This window comes from Rattus norvegicus, chromosome 3 (genome assembly GCF_021556685.1).
Source record: "Rattus norvegicus strain SHRSP/BbbUtx chromosome 3, alternate assembly SHRSP_T2T, whole genome shotgun sequence".
Lineage (NCBI taxonomy): Eukaryota > Metazoa > Chordata > Mammalia > Rodentia > Muridae > Rattus > Rattus norvegicus.
Window position 1 is genome coordinate 79,253,177 of NC_141536.1, and position 22,802 is coordinate 79,275,978.

Genomic DNA, 22,802 nt, shown 5'->3' on the forward strand with positions numbered 1-22,802 from the left:
TTATAAGGAAGAAAGGAAGAATTTCCAGTCTCAGTCACAAACTCCTAATCAAGGCTGACCATACACCCTGGCCAGGTTTTCTTGGCACTAATGGGGGAACAGCTGGGAGATTAAATAGAGGGCTTGTTTATGGTGATTCATACCTTCTTCCTCGGAAGGCTTAGTATGATGCTCAAGTTGTATCCAGATTTAGGATTTCTTACAAAAGGAGCTCTACACACTTTTAAAACCCAGACTGTAACACAAGGAACCGGAGAGTCTGTTCAGATCCATTCAGACTCGCCCCACCTGACCCGAGCAAGCCTGCCCAGCCTCTGGCACCTTTCCATGTCATGGGGACCATTCATCTTACAGCGTGGAATGGAAACAGGATTAAAAACCAAGACAGTAAATTTCCCTCCAGGACAAAGAGAAACTCTAACCCGTGTCCCACTTTCATCCCCTGACAGGCACTCTTCTCTGGGTTTGAGTTAATCTGGTACATTACTCCTGAGTCAAGGTCAACGAGTCATGTGTTTTATGATGCAACAAGGGGCAGCTGCCCCATTCTGCTTTGGAAACCTTGGTGACATCACAGGCTAACCCTTGAACTCAGGCACCCAGTGAAAGGGAACACTGAGTCAGAAGAGCCTTAGTCACAGGCTTCTGAAATCTAAGGTAGAAGAGCCATGAGGTCATCCAAGCTACTCCCTGCAGGGCTGCTCTGATTCTATCTGGCCTGGGTTTAAATGACTCAAGGAATTCTCTAGGGGAAACTAATCTATTGGAACAGCTGTTCCTAACAGGGCATTTGCTGTTCTTCAACCAAAATTTCAGCCTGGTTCCCCCGACATTCTTGGTTATTCCTCGCTTCCAGGGGACAGCACTGTCTTTCCTTACAGGGGTGCCAGGTAGGACTGCCTGGGGAGTGGATGGAGCGTGCTGCTGCCTTCTCTGTAGTCAGAGGTCTGTAACCTAAGTGTGCCCAGGAAGACTGACAGCTGGGAGATGCAGCTGGATGAACAGCGCCCCGAATACACAGCTTGCCATTACAGTGACACACAAGCCCGGAGGTTAAGGAGTCAAGGAAGACTTCAACAAAGCCCAGAAGCCACCTCTGTTTGGGTCTCAGCAGCTGCCTGCCTGTGGAAGGCTCCAGAGTCACTGACACATGTTTATATCCCCACTTTGCTAACGTCATAAGGAACAAACATGCTCAGACCTTCCCCAGAGGCACAAGGCCATTTGTATTTCTTCAAATTAAAGGGGACAGGGCAGGAAGAAAAAAGCTTTTGGACCAAATCATCTGTAAGCACAGCCAGAGCAGTTTTTAATTTGCCTAAGGACAACCCTTGATTTAGAGAGTTGTCTCAAGTAACTGTCCCTATAGTAGACATGCGGACAGCATGAAGTGTTGGTAGCTCTCATTCAGGAGGAATAGGACCTGAGAAGCAAACACAATTTCCAAACAGCCACATCACGGAGGTACACGCAGCAGCTTCTGGAAGTGCTTCTGGGAGATGGGGAGGGGCTGCTGGGTGCACAGCCCTCACCTCAGTGGCAGCTCTGCAGAAGTATCACCGGGGGCTCCTCTTGGGTCTGGATAAACGGTCCGAAAGGTTAGGTTTACTCTCCGTTCTCTGGAGTGGTATTCCTTGGGCACTCGGTGCTGGATGAGAAATATAAATAGTTGTCCAGCATTTTTATTAGTCTAACATGATTTGTAACTTATTTATAAAGACAAATATGGAAATAGTCTCATTTTATCCCTGTCTAAATGAGCAGCACTAGGTGTTCTACAGTTCTGTGGGAAAGGGTCGTCTCCTCTGAAATGAGTTCCCAGCTGATCCCAGCAGGCTGCACCAGCGCCGGGCAGCAAGGCACATCTTCTTTTCCTAACTGTTGCTTTACTTCAAATGTTTGTACTTAATGAGACCACACCCACACTGATCTAGAATAGTTGTGGTGCTGTGAGGCCCAAGAGAGTAGCCACTGGGGTTATTTCCAGGCAAATTAGTGCCAGTCACTTTCTAAGTGTGAGCAGGTACAGTGGCTAGTGGCTGCAATGGCAGCACAGACACCGATTCCTTGATCACTACTAACACTAGAACCTCTGCTGAGAGGCCTGTTTTGGTCAACTTCTTAGACATGACATAATTTTATTGCTACTTGCTCAGTATAAGCACTAGCTTCTGTGTAGTTTGCAATGAGTCCTCAGCCAGGGCAGAAGCTGCCTCCAGAGAACGAACTGATGGTACCTGCAAGCCCTCACCTGCCAGTCAGCTTGCGTGGCTCCTTCCATGATTAGCAAGGTCCCGTGATCCAATGGTATCTTCACTCTCTCCACATAAGTATAGTCTCCATTCTCTTCCTAGAAAACAGCAGCCATCCCACTGAAGTTTTTTATTTATATGGTCATGAAGCAAGAGAACCTGGAGGCAGTTACTCCTGAGCCAGACTGTGGAACTTGCATAATGCTCTTCCCTTGGTAACTCGTTGGCCTTCAGACAGCTATTTTACCTTTCTATTCCTTAATACAGTTATTTGTAACATGGAAATGAAGACAGCATCTACTACACAAGGCCAGTCTGTGTCTCAAACCATGTGTGTAAATGACTTGGGGACTGGCAACAGGAAGAACTGTGTAAGGGTTACTTGTGGTTACTGTTCCCCGGAGAGGCCCACCCTGTTCTGGGAAGGAGGTAAGACTCACCTACCTCTGCTGTACAGTGCTATGATTCAACATAGGAAGAAAACAGCCTTTGACCAAGGCTTGCTTCACCTGGCTATGAGAAGCTAATTGACTAATTGGTAATTACTTTAGATCAGTGGTTCTCAACCGTCCTAATGCTACAACTCTTTAATACAGTTCTTCATGTTGTGGTGACCCTCCCTCCCAACCATAAAATTATTTTCATTGCTACTTCATAACTGTAATTTTTCTAATGTTATGAATCATAATATAAATATCTGAGTTTTCCAATGGTCATAGGCAACTCCTGTGAAAGTGCTGTTTGACCTCCAAAGGGTTGCAACTCACAGGTAGAAGGCCACTGCTTTAGAACTAACCCCAGCTCTTCCCTTGGCTAATCTAGGTGTTTGAGACAGGCATTCCTGTCTCTTTCCAAACAGGAATTCCTCAAAGAGATCAAGCTCTGGCTTGATTAGACCATCGTTGTCTATGAAGCCTGGTTGTTTGATGTTTGTGCTTAGAGAAGAGATCACAAATCCTGGCTACTGAGACCTGGACAGCTCGGCTCAGAGCCTGATACTGTCACCGCAGCACACCTGCAAAAAGGTCAAGACATGGTTTGTTCCTCCTCAGAGCTGCTGGGTGCAGTGAACAACCTTGTGGCTTCCTGTCTCAGCCACTAGGAGCTCCCTGGGTGAGACTGGGACAAAATTGGTCCTATCTATCTGTTCATCTGTCTCCCTTCCCATGCAATAGTTACATTTGGGTTACTGCAGGATTTACTGTAGTGCAAATCTGTTTATGTTTATTGCTGCAGAGGTCTTTCTGAGAACTTAACTGTTTACAACGATTTCCCCCAGGAAAATCTAAAATCAAAACAATACTGAACTTGTATAAACAATCTAGGTTCCAGGGCCCAGCCCTTGGCAGTGACTTTGTCAAGGACAGCCAGAATTTTTACAGACAGAAGACATAAGCAATGTTCGAAACAACTTCTGGTTGGTTGGTTGGTTTTGTTTTGTGTCTGCCACCTTTTCTCTTCCAGGAATAAGTAAGTACTGAAGCACTGATCTCTGACTGCTCAGCCAACCAGAACACACTGGAAAGTGACTCTGCCCATGGAGGCCCACACCCACCTCCACCCTCACCTCACTTCAGAAGGCAAAAGTTGGTGCTTGGAAAAAGTATGTCAGAAGAGATGAATGCCTTGCTAAGGAAAAACATCAAAAGAGGGGGCCCATCCTCCATGACGTCTGAGGGCTATAAAGGCTTAACTGAAAGGCTGGTCAGCTCAAGCCAAAGCTTGGCTGTAGGCAGAAGGGTCTCTCCTGCTTTCAGGGAGGGCAACATGCCGTCATGAATCAGTAACGGTACAGACTGGAGGATGAGAGTGAAATGATGCTCAGAGAGAAGACTTCATGAGCACACCAGGGCAATTCTGAGATATAGAACACCCACAACCCTGTGGGGAGGTAGAGGTGGGACGGGAGAGCACTGTGACTCCATTTGGAGCCATGAACCAGGAATGCAGCTGAGAGGCAAAACAGAGTTCTGTATGCCAAGAGGCAAGTATCAGCATTGGTGGAAATGAAGCTTAATGATCTCATTTTTCAAGAGAGAGAAAATTTCAGGTGTATTTTGAACACATTCTATCCAGCATAGCCACTAACCACACCAAAAGGCAGACCGTTGAGGATGAGCAGTTCAGGTTGTCCCTAAGGAGTGGGATAGAGAATTGGTCACCCCAGCACATGGTATGAGAGGTAATATTGTTTCTCCCTGGCTTGTAATTTATTTCGCCTAACACCAGTGACTTAGAAAGCACATTCCTAATTGCAGGAGACAGTTAAAGAAGGCAAGGGAGCCTCCCAACGTGGCAGAGTTCATTAACGGACCTATCTTTCTTGAGACAGAGCAGCACCTGGAGGCAGTGACACTCTAACTCTAACCGAGGAGGCAGATAAAAAGCCAGGGAAATTCCTATGTGCAAAGGCTAGATATGGGTAGCAGGGCCCACCCCATCAGAGAAGTTCAGTCATGGCTACCAATGGCCAAAGTTCACGCCTGTGACCCTGCTGTACTCAGGTAAGACAGCATGCACGCACGCACGCAGGCAGGCATACACACACACTCCAATATGCACACAGGCACAAGTCTATCTCTGATACTGGCTAAAGGAAGCGTCTAAGTCAACCTACTGGGGGAGTGATTGGTGATTGTAGATGTTGAAACCTTATAAACAGAAAGAAAACCACGAATGGCATATTTCTTCTATCAGCGCTGAAGAGTACCCTCACTCTCAAGTCCATCAGTCCATCTGGATGCTCACGTACTCGTTCCTGAAGAATGCTAAGACTTTGCACACTCCTGCTCCTACTCCACCAACATGCTACTCTATTCAGTTTCCTCAGGAAGAGAGTACTTAGGAGAAAATCCTGGATGTTTATGCTATGTCATTATGGCCAGCACAGACAAGAAACGAGGCAATTCCTTCTCAGGAAAAGGTAATGCACATTATGCAATCTGCATTTCTCAGGTACTTACCCGCTTCCTGTCCTAAAACGATGTTAGAAGTATCACCCATAATTACTTCAAAACCTTCATATCTTCTTTCTAGAATGTATCAGAACTCATTTATGGGTACAGGTTTAACTTTTAGGTGTCAGCTTTCCTGCTCTCACAATTGGGGTGGCAGGGAACAATTGGTCATGCACTGCTGTTTCTTAGAAACACACTGTGACTAGGACATCAGTAGACAGATGCTAAGTAACTGAAGAAAGTGCCCATAATACATAGAAACTCACTCTGATCCTCCCTTCCAGGGTTCACACGCAGTAATCCATCTATACAAGCATCCCCCATTTTTAATGTATGAGCATTGGGTGTTTTAAAATACATAATAATTCAAAAATATTGCCATGTTCTATTCTTTGCACAGGCACAGTTTTTTCTTTAGGCTCTCAGGTACGTTTGACTACATGCGTGTCAGACATTGTACCAGTGCTGGGGTCTAACGGTAAAGAGCACAGTGTGAGACTGAGATTTTGATACACGGGATTACTGATAGGTTATTGCTGCTGCTTTTAAAGGAATAAAGTTACAGCAAGTAGACTTGTGGGGAAGCATCACTAAACACAGACCTCTTGGATAGAGTATTAAAGGTGGAATTCTGGGCAAGGGGTCTGACCTTTAAGGTGCTTGGTTTACAGTCAAGCTGCTTCCTCTGCTTCCTTGCAGAGGAAGCCTCTAGCAATTTGTAATTCCATGAGCGAAGTATGACAGTACCTATCCTCCCTCCACTGTAGTCTCTGTCTGTGTCTCTGTCCACTGTGTTGTGGGAATTAACTCTTCGCTAACTCATTGGTGACTGCAGACACTAAGCAGACAAGCCATTCATTCCCTTTGCATAAGTCTTGGACTTACTGCTTTTTGTTTTTTGTTTTTTTTTTTTAATCTGCTCTTTAACTGTTATTTGATATTGAATAAAAAAATGTCTGGACTTGACTCCACTGACCTTCCTCTGACCTCTTTCATGGGTTTTATGCTTACAAAGGCTTTTCCCATCCTGAGGAAAGTTAAATATACAACTCTATTTCCTTTAGTTAAAAAAAAAAAGGAGAGAGTTGACGTTTTTCAGATTTAACTCTTCAGTTGACACAGCATTTTCATTTTGTTTGGGGAGTTTTGTTTGTTTTCCATACCATTGGAGGTGGGGGAAGGGCAATTAGGTTCATGTATGGCAGATAAGCCTTCAACCAGAGCTACTCCCTAGACCTGTGGTTCTCAACCTTTGTAATGTAATCCTTTAACACAGTTCTTCATGTTGTGCTAACCTCCAACACAAAATTATTTTCATTGTTATATTACATGAATATACGACAGTAATTTTATTACTGTTTTGAATGGTAATATAAATATCTGATGCATAGGATACCTAATATGAGACTCCTGGGTAAGGGTCGTTTGACCCCCAAGAGAGTCAAGACCCAGAGGTTGAGAACCACTGCCCTGGACCCAATGTTTCTCTCATAACAACAACTAAGTACTTAGTGGAAGGCTTCCTGCTAGACTTGGGGACAAGCTTACTGTGCTGGACCCATGGGGAAGGTGAAATGTCGGATACCACATACATCACACATAGCATGGCTGACTCTAGGTGCAGACCCACAGGGAGATGCTGTTCATTTCTCATAAGCACAGGAACTGGAGTGAAAGTTCACTTCCCCATGCTGCTCCCACTGTGAGGTGAGCTCCACTCCTCAAGACCTGACACACTGCCTCCTCTTGACCCTGCACATTCACCTGACTGAAGGGAACCAGCCATCTGCAAGAAGCATAAAAGAGAGATATGGCCAGGAGCTACACAGCGGGCAGTGGGAATCCTGAGGAGCCAAGGGTCTGCACATAGGGGTGAATCATGTTGAGGAGCAGCTCCTGTTACTGCTCCCCAATGTTGTCTCATCCTTTAGCTTTTCTGGGGAAGGAGCTAAATGAGGTTTTTATAAGAAATTTCAAGTTTTAATTGTGGGCAGCTAAGGTCACACCCAGCTCAAGGTCTTCCCAGCAGAACTGTCCTGCTCCTATACCAGCCACCCCAGCTAGCCCATAACTGCTGTCATTGCTGCTCTTCCTTGACCCCCTCCACTGCTCCACATGCTACTGTGTCTTTAGATATTACAATCTTTGTCTCCCCCATAGCAGAAAAGGCTGTTCAAACAAAATGTGCTTCCCCGTGTTCTTTGAGTTAACAGCAGAGTGGTCTTCTGCATCTCTCTGAGCCTCAGAAAAGCTAGTTAAGAACCCCCACCCTCACCCCATCTTGTTACTAACATCACTATAAAAACAAAACATAAATGGCAGAAAGGGCAAGGGAAACCAAGCGAGCGCCTGCTCCCCGCTTCTCATCCCCAAGCTCACAGGAAGCACCAGGCACATGGCAATTGCTAGTTCCTGTGCTAGAGGCATCGGGAGACTCACTGGCTACAGCAGCCCTGGAAGTCCAGACAGGACTTGGGCTAAGCAGGACGGGGTAAGTAGGAAAAGAGATAATTCAGGAGACTAGAGCAACCATACAAAGGATAGTGGGGTCCCTGTGCAGGCCAGGCATAGATAAAGTACACACCTGACAACATGCTTATGGGTTCCACTCTGCCCACGGTTCCAGCACCAGCAGTGGACTTTTCTGAGCTACTAAACCAAATGACAGAAACAGACCCAAGGTTGGCTATATGCTCCTTTCCTTCAGTTCTTTCATCCTGGATAGGAATGTGCAAATCTCCCAGCTTTATATAGTATTCATTAACAAATTATTACTAAAGTTCAGCAAATAATTTCTAAGCCGTCCCGTGCAGTTATTACCCTATCTACACATTACCCCGCATTACAATGGGGAGAGTAGCGGCACTGATTTAAGATTCAGGGCAGACAAAGGGTGAAGGTGTTAAAATGTAGCTCAGCAGCTAAGCACTGTGTGTGATCAGCATTTACCTGGTGGTGGCCACACAATCTAGATGATGTCTCTGACAACTGAAGCTTTTATGGTCAGTGGCCTACTTTACATGTGTAAGTTCTAGGTATCTCAAATCTAGCATGCAGAAAAAGAATTCCTGGGGCTAGAGAGATAACTCAGGAGTTAAGAGCACAGGACACTCTCGCTAAGAACCTGGGCTGCATTCCCCACATCCACTTGGTGGCTTGCAACTGTCTGTAACTCAAGTTTCAGGGGATCCCACGACCTCCTCTGGCTTATGTGCACACCTGGTAATGCAAATGGTATGTGCACATACATGCCAACACTCAACACTTAAAAGTAAATCTTGGAAGGACAGACCTCTTTACAAAAGGACAAAATCAAATCAACAAATCCCTTTCCTCTGCCATCTGAACTAACAGCACTACCACCCACCAACCACGCAAGCCAAAAACGTGTGAGTCATTCTTGATTCTTGCCCCATGTCTGAAACACTGGCAAGTTCTACGGCTTCTTTCCCACAAAATACCTTAAGTCTACTCACTTCTCTTCTTCTCATGACATCTGGTTCAAGGTAGCAGCCTCCCACTGAGCTACTGCCCACCAGGTATTCTCTTGCTCTTGCCTACCTCACTGCTATCCATACAGGGTCACAGTTATCCTTAGACATAGGAATGGGTCATGTCCCACTGTGAATACAGTAAGGCCCACACTCCTTCTGTTGTACAGCACAGCAGCCATGCACTCCTATTGGACAGCTCCTGAGACTTCTATTTTTCTCTCCTCAATGTCACCCCTCAGAGTTAAGCACAGTATCTGATACACAGTGAGTACTAAGTAGTATCTGGTTGGTAGGGAGAAGGCTGCAGGTGCTGCTCCTAACGCTACTACCTGTCATTTGGGCACTGGATAGAGGGGTGACATAGAATGGGGCTGATGGGACCCAGGGAAAAGGCAGTTTTGGCATTTGGATAAGTGGTAAAGGAGCCTGGGATGAAGATGTCACTGAGTGGACGGACTCTTTACACAGCTCAATGAAGAACTAGCCGCAAGACAGGGCAGGGGATGGTGCACGCCGATGTTCTTGAGGCAAGTACACTATCAGTTCAAATCTCTCTTGGGTTACATAGAAAGACTATGTTTTATGAAAGAAAGAAAAAGGAAGAAGAGAGTGGGGGTTGGGAGAAGAAAGGAAGGCAAACTAAACTAGAGGGTCGGGACAATCGTATAGCAACTCTAATCTTAATGGTCCAAGAGAGTACAAGGCAAAACTGGGCAATAGTATATCAAAAAAGAAAAATAAGAATTAAGATATTTATATGCTGATTTGATGAGAATCAGGGAACAACAAACTGAAAATGTTAACCTGACCAAGAAAATAGTGGTACAATCAACAGAAATGGATTTATATGTGGTGGGATGGTGATGGTGGTGTTTTTGGAGAAAATAATGGCTAACTATAAAGCTGAATTTGGAGCGTCCATGTGCTATTCTGAAGTCGAGACAGGTCTCGACTACGGAGAAAGTGACAGAGAAGCCGAGATAAGAGAAGTTATCTACCACAGTGCAGGCGAGGCTGTGAGCTCTGAGGCTCCACTTCTTACTGCTCCTTAATCAAAGCACACAGTGCTCTGCACTGGGGACAGACACAGGACAGAAAGGGACCTTGTCATTTGGTAGTTACAACACAGGAGCTTATACCCTCCTGAAAAATAAGAGAAAGATGACAGACCTGAAGTCAAGCTCTAACATCCATAGTTAATCCATATTTGTCAAGAAAACCTCAAAGGAGATAAGCAGTAACAGTAAAAGTACATGAATGACCCAGACAAGTCAGCATTCCAGAAGTTAGTAAGAGAAAAAAAATGGAGTTTTCACGCCTGCCAAAGGTGGACCCAGTGAGCAACAGTGCATGAAAACAGCAGCATTCATACACTTCTAACAGGGCAGAGGAGAACAGATGTTTCCAGAGGAGCTAAGATGTAAGGAAAAGGAGACAGTTCATTCCACCCAACCCTTCCTTCCTTCTTTTCTTACCCCCTCCCCAACTCCTTTTATTCCTGTCCCTTCTCCTTTTAAAAGGAGAACATGCACACACACTCAGGGTATATGGCCTTTCCACCATATTGAGGCAGTCTCTGTTCTCTGTCTCTAGTTTCTGCCATTTCACTCCATGTTAGTTGACATGTGAGCTTACCTCTCACCTCTCTGTAGGAATTGTGGGATTACAGATGTGTATCACCACATTCTGATTTTTTTTCCCAGACACCAAACTCAAGTTTGTGTCAGAAAGCTCTTCTATCTGCTGGGCCATCACGCTGGCTGGCTGACTTGCATCTTTGCGCTTATGCTCTCCCCCACGAACCCCCAAGGAGGGAAGCAGTGTTAGGGAATTAATCCCAGGGTCTTGAAGCCCTCTACCACTGAGCTACGTAACCTCCATCCCCAAATCTGTGCTTCATGACCAACAACAGAGCCAAGATGCTAGAACACTGAGAGGAGCAAGGAGAGTTTTCTCAACGTGACAACAGATACAGTAGAGGTTGGTTTTGTTGTTTGTTCCCTAGCTCTCTGGCCCAAGGATCAGAAAACTGATAAAACTGCTTGATATGTATGCTAAAAGCTGCTGCTTCTCTTCATCCTCCTCTTCTTCCTTTGCCTCCTCTTCCTCCTTTTTTTTTTTTAACTGTAATGATGTTTTAAAAGTGCAGCAGCTACATAGGCAGCTACATGCTAAGGCCACATGTCCTCTTTTGCCCTATCTCTCAATGCATGGTTATGCCAATGAGGTTCCTTTTGTCAACAATATTATCTCTTTGAAGCTGGTTTCCTCCAGTGGTGTTTGTATTGCCTGTGAGGACCTGGCTGGGAGAAACACTGCTCCGTGGTCAGGCGCACCTGCAGGAATCCTCCAGCTTGAGGTGGGTACTACAGCACTGAATACAGGGGGGTCTTATGCACAGTGGTGAAAAGGGAAGTATTCGGCAGAGGGCTGGGACCCCACAAAATCATCTCTGTGGTTACTCTGCTGACTCAGCCCATAATGAAGTGACAGCACACTGGGCACTGATCTGAAATACATTACTTAAAAAAACAAAACAAAACAAAACAAAACAACAACAACAACAACAACAAAACAAAACCCAAAGTAGCTGCTCCAAAATAAGATCTGGAAAAGCAGAGCTTTGGACCACAGAGCTTAGAGGTGCAAACCAGTTTGAAACTCACCTGCCATATGCAACTTTTTTGGGGTTTTACCACTCCCCATCCCCCCACCCACACATCCTTGTTTTTTGTTTTTTTGTTTTTTTGTTTTTGTTTTTTGCATTCATTGGGTTTGAAAGGTTCTGGTGAGTAAAGGAGAAAAGCAAGCAGGAAGGGCCGGTGGATGCCAGCAATCACCCACTCCAGGTACAGTCACTGATCCTTGAGGAACACACCAGTGCCTCGCTGACTCACACAGAGGGTCTGGAGGTCAGGTTAGTTCTGGCATAAGCACAGTTCTCTGCAGACACCAAAGTGGAACACTATGTAGCCCACATCAGCAACCAGATCCCTACCCTTCTTCCTCAGCTAGACATGCTAGAAGTTAATGAAATCCTGGACTGTTGGTACAGTCCAGGGTCTAGGTGGGGTGGGTAGTTATGAACTGAGGCAACAGAAACCCAGTTTTACACTCACAGCCAAAGCCATTCAGCTGCCCTGGATGTGGCCTTAAGGCCTGAAGTTAGCGACGAGGATGCCATTTTCAGTAATACACACTTAGAAGTGTTCTCCAGTGGAAATGCTATCATCAAAGAGCTGCCCCTAAGAGTGCAGCACCAGAAACCATCTCCATCCTTGTCTTACTCAGGGTTTCCATTGCTGTGACAAACACCGTGACCAAAAAGCAAGTTGTGGGGGAAAGGGTTTGTTCATCAGCTTACACTTCCAGATCACAGTTCATCATCAGAGCAATCAGGACAGGACCTTGAGCAGGGTTGGAAGCTGGAGGCAGGAGATGATGCAGAGGCCATGGAGGGTGCTGCTTGCTAGCAGCTTGCTACCTCATGGCTTGCTCAGCCTGTCCAGGGATGGCACCACCCACAATGGCCTGGACTAACTGATCACTAATTGAGAAAATGCCTCACAGCTGGATCTCATGGGGGCATTTTTTCAACTGAGGCTTCTTTCTCTGATGACTCTAGCTTGTGTCAACTTGACACAGAAAACCAGTCAGTACAGTCCTCTATGAACAGGAAAGCACATCCAGCTACACCTGGAATCCAGCTAACCACAGTCACCTGAGAGGAAACCCAGCAATGGCAGAGTACTCCTTCCCAGACCAAATCTAGACAGGATCTGATCACACACACCCCGCCTCTTCCTGTACCCTCCATCACATTCTTTGGCATTCCTGTCAGAAAGAGAAAGCATGTCAATATCCTCAACCTGAAGGGGTCCTCTTCTTCTTCATCCTAACTGAAACCTAACTGTCTCAACAAGCTTGAACATCCCCAGAGCCCTCTCATGTGGAAGATGGTCAACTCTCAATCTAGTAGGGGTAGCATATCCTTCCCCGTCCCTGCTCTCAGGCCTTCTTACAAATTCACGCTCTCTTTAGCTCTGGTGATCCAGTTTACCCCAGGTATAAATGAGGTTAATAAAGTTCCTCATTGGTGCCTGGCTCTGTCCTTGCTTCTTTCTAGCCTAGGCTCCACAGAGGAACAGCATTGACCTTTTACAGAGTCACCCAGGTCAAGCTCTTCTGCTCCACACATTCAGTGGCTTCTTCATGTTCTGAATTCTCCATGAAATTCTCAAGTGTCTGCAGGATCAAACTTTGCCCACCTTTCCCATCTCTTTGGCTCACTGTTGGCAAGATGGCCCAGCAAGTAAAGGCTCCTGTCATTCAGCCTGATGATCTGGGTATGATCCCAGGACCCACATGGCAGAAAGAAGAGAGCCAACAAACTCTAAGCTGCCCTCTGATCTCCACATGTGTGAAATGGCAACATGCATGCTCTGACACATACACATATTACACACATGCATGCACACATGTCCACACACATGAACAAACTCTGTCATAAAAATGTGAATGAAAAGAAAACCCTAAATCCCAGGAACCTCACTGGGCATGGTGGCGTACCTATAATCAAACATACAGAAGCTGAGGCAGAAGGATCCAAAATTCCAGGCCAATCTGGGCTACACAGTGAGATTCTTTATGAACAAACAAGCAAACAAAAACTTGGGGATTATTCCCTGAACATGTCAGAGCACTGATTCTGGCTGGGACCAAGTATCAAGGAAGCAAATGGCAATTCTCACTTCCCAAAGTTTCAAGTCTCATTGTGTATTTTTATTTACTCACTCTTCCTGTGGACGTTCACCCCTCCTCATTCATACCCTCACTCCAAGGAGTTCAAATCCCTCACTGTCTCTGACCGAGTGGCTGTCCCTGTTCCCAAGATTCCACTACATTCTTCTCACCGTCCTCGGCTCTTGATTAAGCAGTCACCAGAGCATTTACAATAGCTCAAATCCACTGATTACTCCAACTATGTTCTCGGGAAAGCATTTCCATGTTCCCTTGAGGTCACTAACCAACGATCATTTCCCTTTATGAGGAAAGAGTAGGCATAAAGCATACAGGTGAGGGCTGTTTTCCAGCCCAGGGGCAGAAACAGGAAGCATGGCTGACTTCCGACTTTCACTGGAGGGTGTCTGAGAAGAGCAGGGCCATCAAGAACTTCTTTTAAGTGTTTCTTGTAAGCTCTCAGGCCAGACTCTTCGATTAGATGGTATAAGAAAAAGGAGAGACTCTAGATGATGGCTGACTGTAATCCCAGCCCTCTGGAGGTTGTTAGCCAGAGGCCAGGGTGGGTAAGACAAGCAAGACTCTCTCAAAATAATTAAAAGGATGGATGATATGAAAACCATAGCAGAGGGGGCCACTGCCTGAGATGGAAGGTTCGTCGTCACTTGTTTTGAACGCTCCAGCCTGTCCTGTTTCCACTCAGTACCAAAATACTTTAGATCTCAGTATCTTCCTTCTTTCTAAACTCCTGAGCGGAGGGGGAGGGGTCAATATTTATCATCAGGCTGACTTTTTAATACTCTAGTATTCCCAGAAGTGCATAACAAATCATCTAGCAGTGTGTTCTCAGAGACTCACCCATTAGTCTTGCTTTTACAGCCACTCCCTTCATAAGGTGCTGGGGAGAGAAATGGCTCAGAGAGAAGCCCTTTTGCCTCAGCTCAATTATCTGGGAGTGGAGAGAAGCCCCTCCCACAGGCACGATGCAGCTGATCAGGAAAAGAGCTCATCCAAGGTAATTTGCTACAAAAACAAGGCTTTTGGCATCTAACCCTCCAGTGCATCACAAACTTCCTGCTATTATCTAATAACCCCCCAGCCATCACTGTTTCCATGGTAACCGACAGAGAAATAGCAGCCTGCCAAGCGGCTTTTGTAGTTCCTTTTCTAGTTTGCTCTTCTGTATAGAATTAGAGTTAGATGGGGGAAAGAACCAGGCTAATCTTTGCAAACAGGGACACTATGTAGTATGGAAAGAACAACTGGGCTTGGGATAAGGAGTGCAGAAAAGCTTTCACGAACCCACTCTGACAGGGCACAAAGACCATTGCCGAGTATTTGGTAGACTGGCACTGGCCAGTCTCTGATTTGACCCATACGAAAGAAGGGATCAGGTACAAAACAAGGTGCCCCTGACACCTTACTGCCACTAGAGGAAACAGTAGTCTATGATCGAAATAAATGAGCAAGACTCAACAGCCTTCGAGCACAGAGCAGTATAGGATGGATGGGGGCCTTGACATTGCATGGTTAATCCTGACAGCTCCACCAGTCAGAGGGTGGATGGAACGGGAGCTCTCTTATCACCTCAGCATGGGGGACACGGTTTGAAAGTGTGTAGGATGTGGGGCAGCCAGATTAACAGGTACCAGATCTGCAAAGATCAGGTGCCAGACTGCAAAGCAAGCAGCAGTTACAGCAGTGGAAGAGTCTGAATTTGTTTTAAAAAAACTAAAAGGCAAGACTATTTTTCTTGCCAAGCATGATGGTGAATGCATTTCCAGCACGGGGTGGGAGGGGCAATAGAAGCAGGAGAACCCCAGCTTTTGTAACATGAGATCCTATCTGAAAAAACAAACAAAAAGTCTTTGTAAGTAGCCCCAAAGGCTTGTCTCAAAACTCCACACCTATGTAAAATACAGGAAATCTCTTGCCCTTCATCTGCTTCAGGTAAGAAACCAGCTAGGTCAGGCAGGTGATAGCCTCTCATCAGACAGAACAAAGCTGATAGGAGTGTGGGAGACTCCCTCCTACAACCACTAACTCACTCATCTGCCTTGTTGGCAGTCAGGAAAACACCACCAGTAAGTAGTAACATTCAGAGTCAGTCCTCCAAGGCCCACACAGAGGAGTGACTTACCTGTTTAGTGTACAGTCTCACTTTGGGTGAGGAGTCAGGAGGCTTACTCTCTGAGCTAGTATCTGAATCTACATAGACGAGGAGAAAAAGATCTGCAGAGTCCCCTCGAGTCCTGTGGAAAAGGCCCATTTGCAATAGGATATACACCCTGAGAAATGTTTCCACGCCTGTCAACTCAAAGCAGGCTTCTGCATTTGGTTACATTTGTGGGGTTCCAGAGTTTTGGAATCTATTAATGAAGCCTGAGTGAGTCCTCAAAAGTTTAAACATGTGCTGTGTCTACTCAAGAGTGGAACTTCTCAGCTGTAATCACCAATGTGTGATTATAATCTCAAACACAATAACATTCGTTTCTCCATCTTAAACAAGTCAAAATAGAGAGTATGCACAAGAACTGTGCCAAATTCAATCAGTTAAAATGAGGCCAGAAGCCAAAATTTACTAGCGCCAGTAACCTGGGGTACTGGCTGTTTATGTTTCTTCCCAAACTCATTTCTGCAGCCAACTTTATTTCAAGACCTCAGATATTTTCACTTATGAGATGTGTTATGTTCCATTAACACGGCTGGCACAGGGACACTGAGGTGACCTGACCTCTTTCACTACTCCATGACCTATACTTTCTCAGGTTCCTGAAAAACAGACTTCAGGAAGCCTAGGAAGAGACAACCTCAATGTGGGCAGTTTGTGTCTTAAACAGAGATTTGATCCACATCCTCACACCCAGAAACAATGTTGTATATGCTGTCTGCTGACCACACACCAGCCTACAACATAACAAGTTATTACCAATAAATCCTTGTTCACCTTGTGTCAGGCTTTGGTTTGGTTTGGCTATGGTACTCTTAGAACTCAGGGCCTTGCACATGCACTCTACTACTGAGCTGTAGCCCCAGTCCCTGAGAAAGGTCTTTTAAGAGGGAATGAAGGGCCTCTGTGCTGGGAGGGGAGACAGGAAGGGGTGTTTCTGGGCACTAGCGTACTGCCTATGTTTAGCAGTTGGGAACTGGATGTACATTGAAACTACCCAGAAAGCATACTTTGGGAATTCTTAAGTTCCCATCTATAAATAGGCTCTCTTTTTTTCCATAAGGGGGTGGTGCTGTATATATGTGGGTAAAATGGTCACTGAAGACTTAAACATTTGGCAACAAAGCAAATAACTATGAAGAAACGAGAGGGTGATACCAAAGCGTAGGTACTGGAGCTGAGAAGCCGCATCTTGCTTATGCACAGGCACACCTAACCTACTTACTTGTTCACTCTACAACCCCAGGACCAGCCTGCAAAAGAGCTGATGTCCCATCTGTCTGCTTGAGAAAAGTGTCTGCAGAAACATCAGGCACTCTGCTATCTGACAAAGGCAAGAACATCTCTTCAGACATGCAGTGTGGGACCCAAGTATGGATCCATGTATTACCATGCCTAAAAGACCCCGGCAAAGGCTGGGCAGTTTAGTGTTCAACTCCAACTCTCTAGGCGAATATGGTCACAGTTCTCACACTGGTGACTGAGAATGCTCTACTCAATAAGCAAAGTTTAGGTGGGAACAAAAGCAGAGCAAACTTTTTTTTTGCATCCTATTTTTTTTCCATTTTTATTAAATTGGATATTTATTTACATTTCTTTTTTTTTTTTTTTTTTTTTTTTTTGGTTCTTTTTTTCCCCGGAGCTGGGGACCCAACCCAGGGCCTTGCGCTTCCTAAGTAAGCCACTGAGCTAAATCCCCAGCCCCTATTTACATTTCAAATGTTATTCCCTTTCCTGGTTTCCTGTCCATCAGTCCCCTAACCCCTCCCCCTCCCCTTCTACATTGGTGTTCCCCTCCCCATCTTCCCCCCATTACCACCCTCCCCACAACAATCCCATTCACTGGGGGTCCAGCCTTGGCAGGACCAAGGGCTTCCCCTTCCACTGGTGCTCTTACTAGGATATTCATTGCTACCTATGAGGTCAGAGTCCAGGGTCAGTCCATGTATAGTCTTTGGGTAGTGGCTTAGTCCCTGCAAGCTCTGGTTGGTTGGCATTGTTGTTCTTATGGGGTCACAAGCCCCTTCAAGCTCTTCCAGTCCTTTCTCTAACTCCAGAGCAAACTTTTAAAAATGGAAATTACTTCAAGAAATGGAGCTTGGTGTCATATGTGCCAAATAAGTCAATGCTGTAAAGCAACAGGCATGGAGACCCAGTGGCACTGCAGGAAAGCAGCCTGCCCGTCCTGTCAGCTGTGTTCTTATGCAAGTACCTGATGCAAAGGAGACAGGTAGGAGGCCTGAATTAGGTCATAATCAAGCACAGCCTGCTGGCCTTCCATACTGTTGGGGCCTGGTTTAATGACATGAGCTGAATAACCAGGAACTCTGAAATCAGGATGACTTACTGAGTTTCCTCTCTTGGAATTTCTTCCAGCTTTCTATCTTTGTTCTAAGGTTCACTTTTGATTCAAAACATTAGGGCTGGACTTGGGAGACAAATCCAAATGTAATCTAAATGAGAGCCAGGGTGAAAAACTGAAATTCAAGTCAGTTTAGTCGCTATCGCCCAACCTCAATTTAAGCACACTTTTGCCTTATGGTCTGGTTTGAGCTCCCTCTCTCTCAAGAAGTGACAGACTCACACACCTCACACACCTTCAGTAGACAACTAAGAAGGGGACGAGGATCCTCATGATGCTCCCTCCCAGAACAGTGGTGCCACACAGGTGCGCAGGAAGTGACAGCCACTTCAGGGACATCCTTCCAAGTTTCTGAAATCTCCCTTCTTGCTCCCACTACTCCAAGTCACCCTTCTGTAACTCTTCAGTCACAGCATGAATCACAGTTGCAACCACTTAAGTGCTTTCTTCAATAGATGCCTTGCATAGGGTAAGAGCTGTCTGTTCTTTCTGTCAATGTTAATGAATCCACAGGACCTGGTGTAGAGCAGAAAATTCTTGTTGGATTAGCAAATGCATGAGTGGGCATTTTGCAGGCCACATTTCCAATGAAGGAAGCAATTGGTTGAAAATGTTTCACCAATATCACGTATTCCTACCCTCTAATCCTGGCTGGAAGCAGTGGCTTTTAGGAGACCTGCACTCACAGATTAGGAGGTAAGGGAAAGCCGGTGTTTAGGGCAGAGAATACTTACAGGTGGGGGTTTCTTCCTCATCTCAAAAGTCCGAGTGGCACCAAAACTGAGTGAAGCAATGACAGGGCAGCTCCCCAGGGATGGCTCATCATCGCTGTGCCAGTCCACACTGTCCTTCTCGTCCCGGTAAAAATTACACAGCAAGGAGTTGAAGGTGTGGCCAGTGTTCTCCTCAATGCGGCTCTTCAGAGTCCACAGCACAGGAAGCCACTGCCCACAAGCACAGGGACAGGCATACAAGACACAGTAGACAGCCATGAAAAAACAGAAATATGAAATTAGCACAGTTCTGAGAGGGCAAGGCAATAAACAGACGGCAAGAGGAGTAACCATCTCCTCCCTCTCTCTGTGTACTGAACGAAGCAAGTCAACCTCCTACACCGCTGGAGAGAACGAGACCTGAAGGCTGGAGCGACAGCCATCTCCTGTGTTTCTTGCAGTGCACGTCCTCACAAAGAAGCCAATGCCAGTATGTTCAGGGTGGTTCTGGGAAGTTTGTGCTGTGCTAGGAGGAGCGGTGGAGCTGACATAGCTCCCGGGTCCACAGACCCAGGCTCAAGGGAAGAACAAGAGAATGCTCACCTGGGTGCCTTCCATTCATCCCATTTGTATTTCATTCTAAACAACAAAATTGCTTTCTTGAGAAATACTTAATATTTAGAGTGGCTAATGGGGGCTGGAGAGATGGCTCAGTGGTGAAGAGCACTGACTGCTCTTCCAGAGGTCCTGAGTTCAAATCCCAGCAACCACATGGTGGCTCACAACCATCTGTAATGGGATCCTACGCCCTTTTCTGGTGTGTCTGAAGACAACGACCATGAACTTACACTAAAAAAAAAAAATAGAGTGGATAACTTCATAAAAATAGAACCAGAAGCCTGACATAGTGGTGTGTGCCAGTAATCCTAGCATTTGAGAGGCCATCCTGGTCTATGGTATGTCAATAATCATGGGTTCTTTCTTTTCTATAGAATAGGACCCACTCTTGGCGCTGTAAAATTATGAACTTAATTGTACTGCTCAGCACTGCTTGCTGTCCACACCCAGTTTAGTGACAGTTCACACCGTGCAGCCATGTACACAGGAAGCTAGGAACATCAGTAACGAGTTGTGTCCTGTCTCTCTACAATTCTGTGTTTTCCTAAAAGTAAGGAAGAGCCTGACATGCACTTTAGAATAGTGGTTTTTAAACTTTATACTATCAAAATTATTGATGTCCTCAAAACTCCTTTGTTGAATTGTATTGTTGTTTGACTCAGGGTCACTATGTAGTCCTGGTTAGTCTGGAACTTACTATTTGTGCCAGGCTGGCCTTGAACTCACAGAGATCTGCCTGCTTCTTCCTCTCTGGTTCTAAGATTAAAGGTGTGCGCCACCATGCCTGGTTTGAACCTTTGTTCTTATAGATTACAGCTATTGGTATTTACTTTATTAGAAGTGAAGCTGAAGTGAGACTGGTGGTACACGCTATAATGCCAGGGGGGCCGAGGCAGGAGACAGTAACTTCAAGACCAGCCTGGGCTATGGAGCGAGATCCTGTGTCGAGATAATTACCTTTGGTAATTCACTCAAAATGCAACGACCTGGGCTGGGGATTTAGCTCAGTGGTAAAGCACTTGCCTGACAAGCACAAGGCCCTGGGTTCTGTCCTCAGCTCCAAACAAAACAAAACAAAAAAGACAAAATAACAAAATTCAACAACCACTCTGTGTAACTTTGTATGTACAATATAAAACCGGGCTGAGAGTGGCCCGTTTTACAAACTCCACACTGCCTCCACAGGAGGTAGCATGCTCTTCTGCTTCTGCATTTACTCTACTAAAATCTATGCGCACTCCTGTGGGATAGATAGCAGGTTCTGTGACTGCGTCCAAAGCTCAGCCTGTGCTGATTTCTTGAGTTAGCCCCAGTTCAGAATTTGATGCTATCTCAATCTTTCCCTGATCTTTTACATTAAACTGACAGAGTCAGAGGACTAATTTTCAGGGGTCAGTTCTCCCCTTCCACCATGTGGGTTCCTGGGGACAAGTGCCTTTACCGACTGAACCATCTCATGGGTTGCACACTCTAGGTGGGCGTGCTCAGTGGTGAGGAGCACCGAGATCTCTGGCAGACTGACTGAGGTTCTTCCCACCCACCCATTCACAGTTCTGCAGCACCAGACCAGATGCCACACAGCTACCAACACACACACTTGGCATAGAAGTAAAAACATACATGCAAGCCCCACAAGGGCCTCCTGGACCCCTGGGCTGCCCTTTAAGAAGCACTGCTGTGTTCCACCTGAGACAGGGTGTGAGCTCAGAAAGGGCAGGGCAGTACTGAGCTTAGCCCCGGGGCAGCACAGCTCTACTGCAGTGTGAAGGCAGAATGAAAGCAGGGCTATGAGCATCACATTTACTATGCACAGGATTTGGAAAAGAAACAGAACAGGTCAATAAAACCAAACAAAACAAAAATGTTATTAAGTTGGCCTGCATTCAGGAGAACAAATTCAAAGTGAAATCCCAGCCACCGCATGGGCGAGCTGTGCTTCCTGCCCATCTCCAGCTGTAATCTACCTTCTCAGAGAGACATCAGATGCTAGAATTACACACTTACCAAGAAACAAGAATGTAAAGATGGCTTTTCCAGAATGGGACTGAGAATCTCATTAACACTCGCTTGGGACTCAGCACTGTGACAACATCAAGTTTGCATTATGTTTCTAAGTGGGTATGTTTTTTTCTCAGCTATTTTTGGGAGTGAAGTATAGAGAAAGGGTGATATGGGATGGGTAATGGAGGATTAATTTAGACTCTTTAACCAATCCTCTAAATAGAGATCCTTTAGAAGCGAGTGTCTAAATTAGAACTCAGCATCATCTTGCTGTTCAGTGAAGGCATTCTATCCTTAAAAGACATCTGAAGAAATGTGAGAACACAGAAGTCACAGAACAAGCTTCAGTGTTAAGAGTTGCCTCAGTGCCATAGAGGTAGGTCTGGGTCTACAAAAAAGTGCTCATGTTGGTGGGACTTGAAGACAACTAAGTTTTAATGTATTTTATCCATGGGGTCTATTATCATTCAGTTTGAATTCAGGCTTATACTCAAAGTATTAAATTGATATAGACAAACCAGCTTTAAAACCTACAACTAAAGCTGGGCATCGTGGCCAGGCCTGTAAACCCACTGTGGACAGTCAGGGAAATAGGGTTTTCAGTTTGAAACCATCTTCAAAACACACACACACACACACACACACACACACACACACACACACACACACACACAAAATACATTAACAATAAACACAGAATTCTATAAGGAATTGTAATTTGAGAATCTTTTCTGTGCGTGTGAATGTGTTTGCACATGTACATGCTCTGAGATGAGAAGACAATTTCTTGTGTCCTCCCAGAGGTGTGGTCTAGCTCTTTGTTTTTTTGTTTGTTTGTTGTTTTTTTGATACAGGACAACTATTCTCTTGCCTGGACTTCATCAAGCAGGCTACACTAACTGGCCAGCAAAGTTCTCAGCACTGGGATTCAAAATATGTACCCTATACTGTTTTACCTGGGTTTGTGGGGTTGGGGTCTCAAGCTCATGGGGGTCCTCATGTTTGTGCAGCAAGCACTTCCTGGCTGAACAACCTCTCCATCCCTATTTTGACAATCTTTTTTTTTTTTTTTTTGGTTCTTTTTTTCGGAGCTGGGGACCAAACCCAGGGCCTTGCGCTTCCTAGGTAAGCGCTCTACCACTGAGCTAAATCCCCAGCCCCTATTTTGACAATCTTAATATCTAGCAGGAGGCTTATACTCAAAGAATATAGAGTATTAAATTGATATAGACTACTTACTGATATTAAGATTTGTTCAGCCCCTATTTTGACAATCTTAATATCTAGCATGAGGCTTATACTCAAAGAATATAGAGTATTAAATTGATATAGACTACTTACTGATATTAAGATTTGTTAATGTTTACAGTTAAGAGAAACACATAGGTAATTTTTAAAAGTATTATTCATTTTAGGGGGTTTGTTTTGGTTGGTTGGTTGATGTTTTATGGTGCTTAAAACAAAACCCTGGGCCTTGTGTGCACAAGGTAACACT

The 22,802-nt window shown here is 45.3% G+C and overlaps 1 protein-coding gene across 9 annotated transcripts in view; it reads right to left on the reverse strand.

Moving 5' to 3' along the window:
- Positions 1–1,284: 1,284 nt before the first annotated feature.
- Alkbh3 (alkB homolog 3, alpha-ketoglutarate-dependent dioxygenase) overlaps positions 1,285–22,802 on the reverse strand; it is a 32,271-nt gene continuing 10,753 nt past the window's right edge. For 5 of the 9 annotated variants that reach the window (XR_015683171.1, XR_015683172.1, XM_087653265.1 and 2 more), the window contains 3 exons: positions 18,710–18,919; positions 2,252–2,350; positions 1,285–1,648 (listed from right to left, as the gene is read on the reverse strand). Coding sequence is in view for 6 of the 9 variants with exons in the window: in XM_087653265.1 (XP_087509391.1) it covers positions 1,529–1,648; positions 2,252–2,350; positions 18,710–18,919 (429 nt within the window). In the remaining 3 variants the exon portion in view is untranslated. Of the gene's footprint in view, positions 1,649–2,251; positions 2,351–17,149; positions 18,492–18,709; positions 18,920–22,802 lie in introns of those variants that run through there. The other 4 variants (XR_015683173.1, XM_087653262.1, XM_087653263.1 and 1 more) reach the window with 2 other exon arrangements.